The sequence below is a fragment of the Antrostomus carolinensis genome, unplaced genomic scaffold (genome assembly GCF_000700745.2).
Source record: "Antrostomus carolinensis isolate BGI_N321 unplaced genomic scaffold, ASM70074v2 scaffold1974, whole genome shotgun sequence".
In the NCBI taxonomy this organism is placed as follows: Eukaryota; Metazoa; Chordata; class Aves; order Caprimulgiformes; family Caprimulgidae; genus Antrostomus; species Antrostomus carolinensis.
Genome location: NW_010309864.1, coordinates 5,955 through 20,409, shown reverse-complemented (window position 1 = coordinate 20,409; position 14,455 = coordinate 5,955). Strand labels below are relative to the sequence as shown.

The following is a 14,455-nucleotide window of genomic DNA, read 5'->3' as shown; positions in this document are numbered from 1 at the left end:
AGGAGTACCTATTTACCCTGACTTAAGTTATTTATTCATTAAGCTTGAGCAGGAATAGAAGTCAATGGAGCTAAACTGCCGCATGGAATGCACTTTAAGAATCATCTCTCTCTCATTTCTAACAGCCCCCATGGCATTTTCCAATAAAACAGAGGAAAAAAAAGGCAAGATCTCTCTTGCTTCTTAGATACAATGGCTCTTCAAGTTGGTCTAGCTCACAAAGAGACAATACAGTTATCTCTATGCAAATGAAATTCCCTTCTCTTTCTTCTGAATTTTATCTAAACATTTTTGGAATTCTTGAATTATTTTTTAAAATTTTTTGGTATATGCATTTTCTTTTCTCTCTCCTCTCTGCTGGCTCATGCTGTCTTATAGGGTCATGGTAAAGCCAACTGCAACTGTACTGCCAGCCTGTAAATTCATTTTCCTCTGCATAATACCAAAGCAGACATAATGACTACACTAACTGTGAAGGGTGTGACTAAGGAAGTTGAATATAAATAATTTCAGCACGTCCTCTTGGCTTCCTCCACTACCAGGGCCTAAACTCTCACACTATCTAAGTGGCAGTGCATGACATCATCTGACACAGATAGAAAGGAAGAGAAACTCAATATGAATATCTAGTGCAGTGTGCTTGTGTGAGAGAGACAAGTGTTCTTGAAGCCATTAGATAGGTGAGGTTTCATATCTTGTCACACTGACTAAAATTCTCCCACTTTATTGCCCAGGTTCCCATATTATGAGTCGTTAATGGCAGACCCAGCAAAGCATTTAAACTCCTATCTCATGGCCAATTTTAATAAAAAATTGGAGCCTAGTTTTGTCAAAGACCTGTACGTCTTAAGTTGAGCAAACAAATCTGCAGAGACTTTTCTTAATTATTTTGTCATTCATCTTTCTGTGCTTTAGACTCTGCCTCTAAATGGAGAATATTATATATATTCTTACAAGGACATTATGAAGATTAATTAATTAATGTTTGTGAAGCTTTTAATTTTCAATAAGATCTAGAAAGAAGGGGTATATATAAAATTGAGTAACTACCTGACTAGTGGCATTTGTCCCTTCTGTACTAAGTGAAATGTCTTACAGAAAAAAAATTAAAATGGACTGTGAACAGGCTTTTAAAAAGAGTAACAATGTTGCCCCATAAAGGTCCTATATGGGGTTTTCACACAACTCAATTCTGCTATTATTTACCTTTTAGAGTTTGACTTGCAATATCAAAGTTTATTTTAGCATTATAAATATATAGCATTATATTATAGCATTTTTTCCTTTTGTATTTTTTTGTGTACTCTCCATGTTTATATTCTACTTTGCAGACAGGAAAAAAGCGCTTAAGAAATATAGGCTATTTCTCTTCAGCAAGGCCATGAAGCAAAACTAACATGGTATTTGTAAATATGTTAATAAGTCCAGACTATCTGCAAATAGGATTCAAAATGACGGGGGGTTTTTTTCTTAAATGAAAAGTACATTTTCAAAATCTCGTCATTTCTATAAAGTTTTCTTTTTATTCTATCAAAATTCTTGGGGAAAAAGGACCATGAAATTATGTGCTGCATGAAAAATTCAGGAAGAATAATTTTAAAATCAGGCCCATAAATTCAGCTTTCTACAGAGCAGCTACTTATCTGTCTGCCTGCCTGCTGGGTACTTGAACTGTGGCATCTGGTTAGCTCAAAAGTTAATGACCATTTTCTATATGGATTATTTTCACAAAGATGTTAAAAATCAAATCCCAGCTCAAGGAAAAATAAAGGGGAATGTCATCTTGCTGGGACTTCTCTTTTATTTTCATGTTTATTTTGCAAATGGCTAATAGATTGACATCCCTTCCTATACAAACTGTGCCCTAGAAGTAAGTAAAGCTAAATAGATGAATCTCTATTTGTACTGGGGGAAAAGAAAATAAATTAATCTTTCACTGGTATCTTTATATATCTAACATGTACCTTTCTAGAGCTGTGCATGCAGAGAATACTTTTAAATATACATACACTTTAATCAAGTAACATCTGCAATAAAGACTATTTGAAGCTATTAAATCTATTTGGCTATTGCCACTCTGCCAACCTCTGCTGAAAAAAACTTAAACTAAGTCTTGCTTTACACCAAGAAAGCCAATGTCTGTTCCTTTTTGGAAGAATTCATTCCAGAGTCAAGGTTCTTAATCTGGAAATAATTTTGGGCTAGAGAATAGACAGACACTCAAGCAAGAAATTCATCTCTAGGTAGAACTCTCCTTTTACTTGCTGACTTACTGAGCAGTATTTATGGAAATAAACTTCGAAGAGTATACTGTATGTTAAATTAGCAGAATGGATGCTGCCTGCAGGCTATTGCAGTCATTCTTGCTGACATTATCCTGTTTCTATCAGATTGGCTATGTAGCTCCCAGTATCTTGTGATAAGGTTTGCCTTACAAGGGGAGTTCTTGCTGAAAGGAAGCTGGAAAATAGTAAGCTGTGATGTCAACAGAGGGACATCACCTCAAGCAGTGTCTGCTGCTCCGTAGGGGTTTTTTGTGTCTATGTCAGTGCATGTAATATGATGTGTTATGCCAGTGCATTGTACTTACTGGTCTCAGACAGCTGCAGCAGGAACTTAGGGGTTCCCTTTAATGTTCAATGAGTATGATTCCTCCCCCCACAAATTACTGCACATCATTTGATCGTGTCTGCATAGTCTGGTTTTGAGGCCGCAGGTGTTGCCTACACTGCAGCTAAGAGGTGCAAGTACAGCATGCTGAGGCCTACCAGGCTAGCTTTAATATAATTAGCTTGGATAACAATATTAGTGAAGATGTGATAGAATGAGCTTCAGTAAATAAATGTATGCTGATGTGAAAGCCTGCTAGGAATCATCAGGACATCCCTAGGTGGCCAGCAACAACAACATACAGTTTTTAAAAACTTTTCACAAGGGCTATTGAAGCAACAGCTTGGCAATTGCTTCAAAGCCCCAGAGCATCCCACAGATAGTTTACAGTTTTCCCTGTAAAACAATTTTGAAATACTATATAAATTAAATGCTAGTCAAGACCAAATTTTAGCTGAAAAAATTTTTAATTTCTGCCCTGTGGTTTCCCAGTATTTAAAGGTTTGCCTGCATGGCTATCTTGACCACAATCAAACCCTTTGTGTTACCTGGCTCCATCACAACAGTCACCTCTGCCAGAGCATGGTTCTTCTGTCTTCTTACTGCTGCCTTCATTATGGGTAGCCTGAGTATCACCATTTACATTCTTGAATGGTAGAAGTGTATCACAAGTAGATGAAATTGGCTCTGGATCCTGAGTTTACTGCATTGTTCTTTTGAGAAGAGGAGACAGCCCACTATCTTAATGAAATTAACTCAGAAGTAGAAAAGGTAATTGGGAGGCAAAAGCTGGTTACTGACCCAAAGGATATAGACCTTGAAAGCTTTGAAACCAAAAGGTAGTCAGTCGAGAGAAGGAGTAGTAAATGTAAGTTAGGCAAACAGTGTAGGAAAAACGTTGATCATTATTTTCAAAACAATAAAATATACTTTGGAGGGTGTGTGGGGGGGGGGGGATGATTGAAAAGCATGTACTTGCTCAGTCAATAAGGTTCATCCATATGGTACTGCTTATTATATTGTTCTGTGAATGATAATTGCTGGACAGGAACATTGCCTCTTACTTTTGCTCTTGTGTGGCTGAAAGATGCCAAAAGTTGCCTGTAGCAGCAAAAGCAGCAGAACCCCGTTACAATCCTTACAGTCAGACCACTTTAACTAGTCTGGAAAATCTGCTTGGTGTACATTCCCAGGCAGTGCTATGTGAAATACCAGTGGATGTTAGCATTAGGGCTGCATAGGGAATAGCACACATGGGCTCCTCCTCCACAAGGCAGGCTTTGTAGGGAGTAACAGACAGACAGGGCTTTGTGCATACTGAGGGAACCACCCTAACCAGGGGATCCTTCAGATAAGATTCTATTCTTCTCTCTCCTGCTTGAACTCACAGAGGGGCAATCACCTGGATGCCATGATTTGCCCTGTGCCTTCATTTACAGTAATGGAGGCAACTTGTGTTTAAATGTAGGATGAGAATTAAGAAGTCTTATTCTGAAACAGATTTTCTGTGTAACCTTGAACACTTAATCTCCTTGCTATTTTTCTAATCTGTACAAAAGGAATAATAACATTTATCAACCACACAGGGGGCTATAAGGCTAAATTAATTAATCTTATAAAGCACTTTGATTCTCTTAGATGAAAGTTTTCTACAAGTCTGAAGCATAGATATTTATTATCTGCATTTTCTTCACTTTTTACTCATGCCCTATCAATTCTACTTCAGTTTTTTCTTCAAAATTACATATCCTAATCATCTCATCTGCATGAAAAAGAAGAAATTGATAAAAACTAATGTTTGCATAGAAAGTGATGTTTGGAAAGACTGGTCTAAATGTCTTAATTTTAAGTTTACTTTCTCACAACTAACATATATTTGGATCTTCTTGAACAAAGTCTCTTTGGTGTCTTTCCAGTGTGGTCTTTTCTTCTTTATACACTGTTTAAGGTTTCCATTAGCTCACACACATGGGCAAGAGTATGCACTCCTGCTCTTACAATTTAACTTTCATTTCTTTGATTATATTTTCTTTTTGTTCTATTTTAATCCCATTCCTCTCTTGCTGACTTTTCTTCTATTTGTTAGACTTTTTTTCCCTTCACACTTCAAGAATCTCAAATCCAACAATGAAGAATCATTTGTATACACTGTCATTTCTATTTGCTATTTTACTTTTTTTTTTGTTTCTTTTCCCCAATGAGACAGGGCAGGTACACTGAAACTATCTGACTTCAACTTGTGTCATTTCGAGAATGTATTTTCTTTCTCTTAGCAATGAGCCAGGACAGGAATTTGGCTAGATTTTGCCACACTTCTGAAGCACTATGTAGTGAAGTGCTTCCAGAACATCTGGATGCTATAACAGTAGCATCAGTTGTACTGTTCAACCTACTGAAAGTGTGAGCTATGAAGTAGATTATCTAACATCCAAATACCAGTTTGTATGAGACTTTAGATAAGGATATGATTTAAATGTATGTATCTAATCTGTAAAAAGTAGCAGCACTGCAAAAAATGAAATTATAGGTTGCATTGTAGGTAAATTCTATGGTGCAATCGCATCAGATGAGTTTGAAGTGCAGTTTCCTATGCTTGCTTCTGTATTCCTATTTTTCTGCTCCTTAATATTTCTTAGATAAATTGGGAATAACTTTTCTATGCCTCATTGCTTACCCAAGTCATTTCCTGAATTTCAAAAATGTCATTGAACATGTCTTTGTTAAAAATAATAAGCTATTAAGCTAGCTTATTCAACATGCTCAAGTCAAAAGATATGTACAATCATTAAACTGCAGTGAATGAACTGATTTTGTAAGGAGGCAGCTTGTTCATTGGAATTTGTTGAGCCTACAGAATAAGCCAAGTTTGAAGAAAAAATATATGTGTAATGACTTTGAAGTTATAAATTCTGAAGGGCTTTTTGATGAATGTAGAGGATGATTTTCTCTGTTCTGTTTACAGCTCAGACCACTAGGACAAAGATTGACTGTAAATGTTAACATGAAATTTTCTGAAGGCCTGGCCTCTAATTCTGCTCCACAAGGAGGTGGGGGAAAGAGATTAAGAAGTTCTAACACTAATTCTGGGTTTGATTTAAATGCTGATTTATTTAATACTACTATATCCTTGCTTCTGTAAAAATTCTGCCTTGCAATGACTGTGAAATTTCCCAATATTTCTAACACATTATAGAAAACTAGTGGCCAGATTCTGGTCAGAATGTCCCACACACATTATCATGTGTCTCTTAGACCTGATGGACACCATAATAGCAGTGACTGGGAAGCATCTGTATCCCTCCATACTGTTTCCACTCCAGAGGAGTGGCTTGAAGAGAAACTAATTTTGCCTGCTGACAGAAGAGCATTGGTTAAGACAGGATGACTCAGGATGTTTAGAGAACCAGCTGAACTTCTAGGTGTGGTGGAACATTTTCCGTTTTGTCACTGAGCAATATTTGCTACAGCTGTAGCCTCACATGCACTAAGGCCAGTGCTCTCCACCTCAGAGACCACAGTAGTGGAAGTGCTGTGCTCCATAAATAATTTTGTGTTTTGCTTATATAAATGGATAATATGATGATGGTTTATTTTGCTGAATTTGGACACAGGAATGCAGGATGCCACCTTCAGTGAGCCATCCACTACGACTTTGATGTAGCTATTGGAATGACTGCTACTTCCAAGTAGTTCAATGGCATTTAACTGGTTAAAGGGATGTGAAACTATGTGTTTTCAGTCTTAGAATACAAGTCCTTACAGAAAGGTTAACACGTAGGTTAACACTTTTCTTGGGTGTTTATGAGATCTTGCTGAAGTCTTAGAGGCCCTCACATTTTAATGCATTAGCAAGGCTGGGTATTGAATGAGTGAAGAAAGTGTGTTATTTGTAAAGGGATATTTAATCCTCCTGATTTCTCCAGATTGCTCCTCTGTGCAGGGGGAAAAAAAAAAAAAAAAAAAAGCCAAGTAGACTGCCCTTTTTCTATTTGCCTATCTGAACTCCATTTCTTTTGTCATCCAGGAATTAGGAAAATATTTCTGTGATTTCACTGAATTTCAATGGGAACATTTTCAGGTTAAAGTGAATACAGCTGCTTTGTCTGAATATTTTTAATTTATAAGGCTTACATATTTAATAACTGTTAAATAGAAATATCTAGGTGAGTGCAATAACTTTATTTGGGATGTAGGGTCTTTGATTACACAAAGTTTTGTTCTTCATATGACTACAATAGTAACTACATTTACTAAAGACATAAGTCAAGAGATTGTTAAAAGTGAATCCATATAAATATTAAATATTAAGCTTTCTGCTCTTTGCTTCATAAAGTACAGTGTTTATTGTGACAATACTTCATTTTTTGCTTTTCTAGTTTTAGGGTTATGTTCAATATTTCATTAATGTTGTATACTCAAGATACTTCAAGAAGGTACAATTATTTTAAAAGTAATACTCAAATACAAATCAGACAAATTAAAATATCAGTTATTATCTTTCAACAGATTTTACCTGATTAGTGGTGGAGTTCCTTTTATTATATGTGGGATTACAGCAGCAACCAATATCAATAATTATGGGATTGAAGGCAATGCACCATAGTAAGTATAAACTATTATCCTAAAACTTTTATGGAAAACATACTCTTTTTTTTATGCTTATAAATGTAACTGACTTCATAAAGGGTACAGGCATGACATTTGGGATGACATTTATTATGAAATCATATTAAATAATAGCTATGAAAGAGCAATGTGTTAATCTGGGGCTTGCTGCTTCACCTCTACCAATTTGACTCCATTACAGTCAATAGAAACACTTTTCATTTACAGAATTACTCCTCATTTACATCTGAATAAATGAAATGATATTAAAAATACCTAATAGATAACATATTTAATGGTGCTGCTAATAAATTAAATGCTTTCAATTCATTACCTACCTTGAATTGATACTCTTCAGGTGACTTATTTAAGGTAATTTACAAATAATTATGTGAAGAAAGGACAAGTAAAAATCCGCCCCTCTTCCCCCCCCGCCCCCTCCTCGCCTCCCATTCCCATCCCTCCCTTGAAAACCAATTATTTTGGATTTTCTCTGCCTGGAAATGTTCCAGTCACAATGTCTGGCAATCCTGGCATAGCCTACTAATGTGTTAGCATTCAGTATACCTCTACAAGCTGTCTAGGCATCACACTGCTATTAATTCTTGGCATGAAACATCAGATATCAATAAAATACAGTAAGTCTTTTTGTAAAAGTGTAGCAGAAAGTGAATCAAACTTCAAAGTTAAATACATTCTGTGTAAATGATCAGCATGGCAATGACTGGCGCACTAATGGATATATTGGTACTCTGCTAGCGCTAGCACTCGGGAGGTCATCACTCTTAGTTACTGCTTTGAGCATCTATTGTAATACATTTGAAACTAATTATGTTCTGAGTAAGAAAAATGGAAACAAAGGGGAATGGTTTGTAAGTGAGCATTTGGCTCCTTAAAGGCATTTTTACAGGTAATTGAAATTTAAATTCTGGTAATAAATTAGTACATACCATGGCTAACTGTTTGCTCTGCCTAGGGCTCAGCTCATATTAATATATTTATTCAAACTTATCCAATTAGACAATCACTTATAATCAACAGTATATTAAAAGACTTAATTATTTATGTTCATAAATGGGTGACATTTTTCATTTTGGCACAGTTACAGAGGTTATACTTCTTTAATCATGTTACTCATAGCCAATCAATACCTGGTACCACAGTCTGTGCAGAAAACAGGGCACAGATGAGAAATGGTTATAAGACTGAGTACAAAGGCAGCTCAACAACAGCATAGTGTGTTATATGCCTTATTCATTTTTAATAGTATTAGTACAGTAAATGTAGATGCACAAACTTGAACTTCTTTTTACAGAACTCATTTTTTAAGTGATCCACTTGAAATAAGAGCATCCCAAGAGGCTGTTCCACTGGGGAGTATTCCATTCTCCACGTTGCATCAAATATGCAGCATTCCAATGTACTTCAAGTATTCATGTAGCTTTGTGTTCTCTGCTTATCCACTTAAATATAGGTGGTAGCTTACTTATCTTTTCCCAGGTATCTTTCAGGAAATTTTTTCATGTTCATGTCTAACAGCAAAATATATAATCCTTGAAGCATTTCTAAGTTCAGTAATAAATGTGTGTACGTTTTTGTTTAAGGTTCATATTTAAAACAAATAAAGTAGTTATGCTGTAGTTTCTTGTGATAAATACCCAGTGGGCCTGCCTCTTTTTAGTGGAGAGGTTCTCAGCCTGGGAGAAAAATTAATTCTACTCTTTTTATAGTAAGTGGTAGATGATTCCTGGCTTGACAAGAATGTGATATCAGAAGATTCCTCGCTGTATTGGAGGGATTGCAACCAATCACACACACCTAAATGAGTATGAAGTGTCACACAGTATCACTTTTAGAGCTGGAATGGATCATGACAGATCACCTGGTCTGTCCTTCTAACCCAGTGGGAAATTAGTTATATCCAAACCATTCCTGACAGTTATTTATCTGAGGTGTTTTAAATGCTCTGATAATAGATACAGCAGACTTTATTCCAACAGGTTATTATTCTAATGATCTTAACAACTAGGAAACTTTTTGAAAGATCTAATTTAAATCTTTCTTGCTGCAGTTTAAACCCATTATTTCTTGCCCTAATCCAACAGATAAGGAAAGTAACTGCTTCATCTTTCCAGAAACTCATGCAATATTTAGAATATAAGAACCTAATAACAGCTGTACTAGCTTATACCACCCAGGTCAGTAGCCTGTCTGTAACCGTAGGTAAAGGCAGATCATAGAGAAGAGTAAAAACTAGGCAAATATTCATTCTCCCCCTGACCCAAGTTCTCCCATGTTTAAATCTGGGATTTCATTAGCCAGAAGTATTTTCTTCTCCCATGTTTATTTGATTAGATCATTCAACCTCAAGACAGTCCTGTTACACTGCTACTAAATTATGCAGCTGATTGAGGCTTATTCAGCTCATACTGGCCTGTGAACTACTTTAAGCTGCTCTAAAACAGTTATGGTTATATTATTTAAAGCCTAGCAAATAACGATCCGTGCTACAACAATATGCTACCAGTATATCACAAGGAGATTTCCTTAATTTTTCTGAGGGCATTTATATTGATGTAAATTAACTCCCAGGAATTTCAGAAATGGCGTATATCTTTTTGGTTCTCTCACTGCAGAAAGCAGTGACTGTTCAACTGGAAGTCTTTTTTCAGCCTCCCTTACTACTCAGGCTGTTCTCTACTTTAGCAATAGGGAAATTCTGTAAGAACAATCTTCAGGCTTAAGAGTTTGTATCAATGTTCATTGATACGAACCATTGAAATCTCTACATTTCTATTGCTCACACAGATTGTATAAACTATGCCTCATTTGCTCTTTAATCAAAGTATTAGTGCTGACATTTTTAATAGTAGAAAAAAGAGTTGACATAAATGGTCTTATACTTCACTGCAATTCTAGATTCTAAACTGACCTACATTTCTTGGAAATTTTCATCTTTAATATCCTAGTAAATTATACTAGACATTTTATTCCATTAAAAAATATGAAAGTGACGTCTTGGCTTAATTGATATTGAAGACGCACTCCCTTTTCTCCACAATGAACATATCTGAACTTCTAAGACACTATTAGGTCATATAAGTTAGTCAGAGAGCCCAATTTCACATCAGTCAGTTGTCCATCACATTTAATGTGGGCTATAAAATGTTCTTGACTCTCTTTTTTTGTTGTTTTCAGTTGCTGGATGGCATGGGAGCCTAGTCTCGGTGCTTTTTACGGGCCAGTAGCATTCATTGTGCTAGTCACCTGTGTTTACTTTCTCTGCACGTATGTGCAACTGAAGCGCCATCCTGAACGCAAATATGAGTTAAAGGAAAAGACAGAGGATCCACAGAGAATGCCAAGTACTGAGGTGGGCCGTGGTCATATTACAGACTCTGTGTCCATTCCCCAGGCAACCTGCTCAATGATTTCTTCTTCCTTATTGGAAAATGAGCATTCATTTAAGGCTCAGCTTCGAGCTGCAGCATTCACTTTGTTCCTGTTCACTGCCACTTGGACCTTTGGAGCACTTGCAGTATCTCAAGGTCATTTCTTGGATATGATATTTAGCTGTCTTTATGGAGCCTTCTGTGTGACCTTGGGGCTTTTCATCCTGATCCATCACTGTGCAAAGCGAGATGATGTGTGGCATTGCTGGTGGTCCTGTTGCCCATCTAGAAGAAACACTTATTCTGTCCAAGTTAATGTGCGCCCAAAGGTTAATGTCAACGGTGACACTCAAGTTCATGCACCTTGTCTTCAGGAATCACCATGTCCCAACAAAACAGCTGTGTTTAACCATCCAGCGGCTAGTCACTGCAAGCTTACTAACCTACAGGCAGTTCAAAATCATGTTAACTGCCTTTCGCCTGTGACACCATGCTGTGCAAAAATGCACTGTGATCAGCTACTTGATGATGAAGCTCACATTCATGTCCACAATGAGGGAACCTTCAGACCCAATATGCACATTCATAGATGTCTGAAAAGCAGAACTAAGCCACGTTATTTCAGTCGGCATAGGTCTGCAGGTGAAAGAGAATATGCCTATCACATTCCTTCAAGTATTGATGGCAGCATCCACAGCTCCCATACAGACAGTCCCCACAGTACACATGATAGCCAGTCAGGTCACAGACGGGCCTGCTGCTCAAAAAGCGATCCATATCCTACCGTCAACCAGCCCGAAAGTAGCGATGCAAGTACTGTAATATATAGTTGTGCTAAAATGCCTGAAAGTGACACTGTGCACCATCCAGGTCATTTTGAAATGCACCCACGGACACAGTCATTGCCGTTTAATACGACGAATCATAACGGAATTCTCAAGGGAAATGTGCATGAAGCCATGATATACAGCTCAGATAGTACAGGAAATATCAAAACTGGCCCTTGGAAAAATGAAACTACTGTGTAGTTCATGGGCTATCATAGTGTGTTTTTTCCCCCTAAACCATCGTTATCTTTGTTTTTATTCCAAACTAAATAAGATGGCATAATTGTGCAGCTCATCAGTAAATTGTACAGCTTTTCCATTTTTATTTTAATTTTCTTAGTAAGAGCCTAAAAGAGAGAGATAGTGACAGTTTTAAAGTGAAGTTATTTTTAAAAGAAAGTTATAAATTTATTCTGAAAGTTAATTAGAAAATTAAGTCTAGACAATTGAATATGAGAGGCAATATCCTTTTATTACACAGAACAACATTTCTTTAGAAATACATGATTTTCATTCTTTGTTTTCACTTTATTTCTGTAGTAACTTCAGACACTTTTTATAAACATATCGGCATCTTAAACTTTTACTTATTTATTTTTGTAGCAAAATATTATTACTGTGCCATGGATTTTAATCAGAGGTGATTATGGTAGAAATGATAAACAGGATTTTATAAAATTACAGCTTTTTAGATCTACAAAAGTGATACTGCCTCTAAAGATCTTCTGTAGCATATGGCCTGTAAAGTTGTGTAATGTACAGTCTCTGTTCTGTCCTTTTTCTTGTTGGAGAGAAGTGCTAGGTAATGTCTCTGTTACATCTATGGTGCTGTATTGGATGTATTTTGCATGACATATGTCAGGATATACCATTTGCTGTTTTCTAGTGTTACATGTGTTAAAAAAAGAACAAAAAAAAAGGTGTTGTACAAGGCTGTGAAAAACCCTATTGATATTAATCTAGAGCACTATAAATCTACAGAAAAAAATCATTCTGCACTAGTTTAAGTGGCACAATCCTTTGTATAAGGTTATATGATAGCTTTGATAAGGGTCCACTCTAATATCTTTCCAGAGCATGCACTACTCATTGTATGTGACACTGTGCAGTGTAATAGCAATTGTCTCAACAAGTTTTACACTTCTTTGTAAAGTATGCCTTTTGAACAAATTTGTAAGCTGTTTCATTATAACCTTTCCACATCTGTTAAGGTAGAGAAGTTTTATCATTAACTCTTTGAGGACTACAGTTATTTTCATAAAATAGCTTATTCTAGCTCAGAGACACTGTATATATGATATTGTCTATTTAGTTACATAATCAATGTAGTCCAGAGTTGTCAGGAAAGAGAAAGTTCAGTCATTTTCCAAAAACACACCTTCTTAGCGTCCATCTATTAATTTCACCACTTGCTTTCTGAAAACCCATTTCCTCCCTTAGCACATTTCAGATCGTCTCCATCCTTTAATGCAAATTTGACCTTCAGAGAAGTTCTTTATGTTCATGATTTCTGCTAAATTGTAGGGCATTCTAGGGTCAGTACCATTCTCTATTAACAAGGCTCTTGGCAAGAAATTTTTTCATGTTTCCATGAACATCTGGACACAAAGCAGCAACTCACAGTACAGAACTGCATCATAATTATCCCTGTATGAAATAAAATGCTTTTTTTCAAACATGAAGGGTGCAGAATAATAATGGATTGCATAAAGTGAATAGGAGCATAGAGCTGAGAGAAAAATGTCTACAGTGAAAAATGAGCAGTGCATCCATAAATAAGAGAAAAAGCACAATTCTGTATGGCCACATGAGGAAGATTGCTGTCATGTCTTAACACAGGCTTATGTAATTGCTACATTGCTGCAGAGAGGAAATAGAAAATTCCCTTGAGAGATCATCAGTCTGTAATTCTCTGTGTATATGTTGCAGAAATCTTCACCTACTTCAACCCATCATTAGCGGTTTATTAGTCTCTACCTTTTTTTTTTTAAATATGTAGGAATACATTTCCTAATAGTGTACATAAAGATGACAATTATAATTGTTAGAATGTTATAAAAACATGTAAGTCAGATGAATGTGTTCTGCAGTGTTGCAGGTGGGAATTAGTACTCAAAGGGTTAATGCTCAGTATCTGAGTGCAAGAAATCTTGTTTTTCTGTATTTTTGTAAATTTGAAATATATATTGTAAACTCCAGCAGTGCAATGTATCCATCTCAGATTGTGTATTTTTAAAAGTTGAGCAAGAAGAATGCACTAGGTGGTTGTCAAGTTTTAAGCCAATATACAACAGTTTCATGACTGCTTCTTTAGCTAATATGAAAAAAAAAAAAACACCTGAGCTTTATTATGTATATGCTGTATATGTTTGAACTGTCTCTAAACTAAAATACAGTATTTTTCTTTGTTTGCATAATGAAATATTTTCTGTTTAATGATTATTTTCTTTTAATACTACTTTTATTCATTCCACATAGACCGTGAGCCCTAAACAAGCATAGACATAATGTGAAATACCACTTTTCTGTGTCTCAACACTATGTATGTGTACATTCTGTAACAGCAAAATCCTAGGAGGTCTGTAGACCATTATGCAAAATATTCCACACACACAGCCAAGTGATATACTCACTCTGCAAGAACCCACTCGGTGAGCTGCTTTATTCAGCTTGTGTCTTAATCACCTCTGTTATTTTGTCTGAGAGGCTAGTTCCATCTTCATAATGGCTTACAAAGAAGTAAATAGGTGCTGCTTTCCACAGAATATCTTATGTGATAAAACTCTCTGGAATTTAAACGTAAAATATTAAAACACTTTTCTTATTGTGTGAAAAATTAATTTAGTGAATATTTCTGGGCTAATTTGGAAGAGATGTGTTATGCAATAATCTGTTTGCATATTATTTTTTCAGAAAATATACAGTATAACTACAGAGTAGAAGAACATGATATTAAATAAATATAAAAATGTTTTGTAACATCAAATTTGACCAAAATGCTTTTTGTGCTTTTGACTTTTT

The 14,455-nt window shown here is 35.9% G+C and overlaps 1 protein-coding gene across 1 annotated transcript; it reads left to right on the top strand.

The window, feature by feature from the left end:
• The first annotated feature begins 5,830 nt into the window (after positions 1 to 5,830).
• Positions 5,831 to 11,635, top strand: ADGRA1 (adhesion G protein-coupled receptor A1). Its single transcript, XM_010166201.2, has 3 exons — positions 5,831 to 5,980; positions 7,031 to 7,212; positions 10,414 to 11,635. The coding sequence occupies exons 1-3, from the start codon at positions 5,831 to 5,833 to the stop codon at positions 11,633 to 11,635; spliced, it is 1,554 nt and encodes a 517-aa protein (XP_010164503.2).
• The last annotated feature ends 2,820 nt before the right edge of the window (positions 11,636 to 14,455 follow it).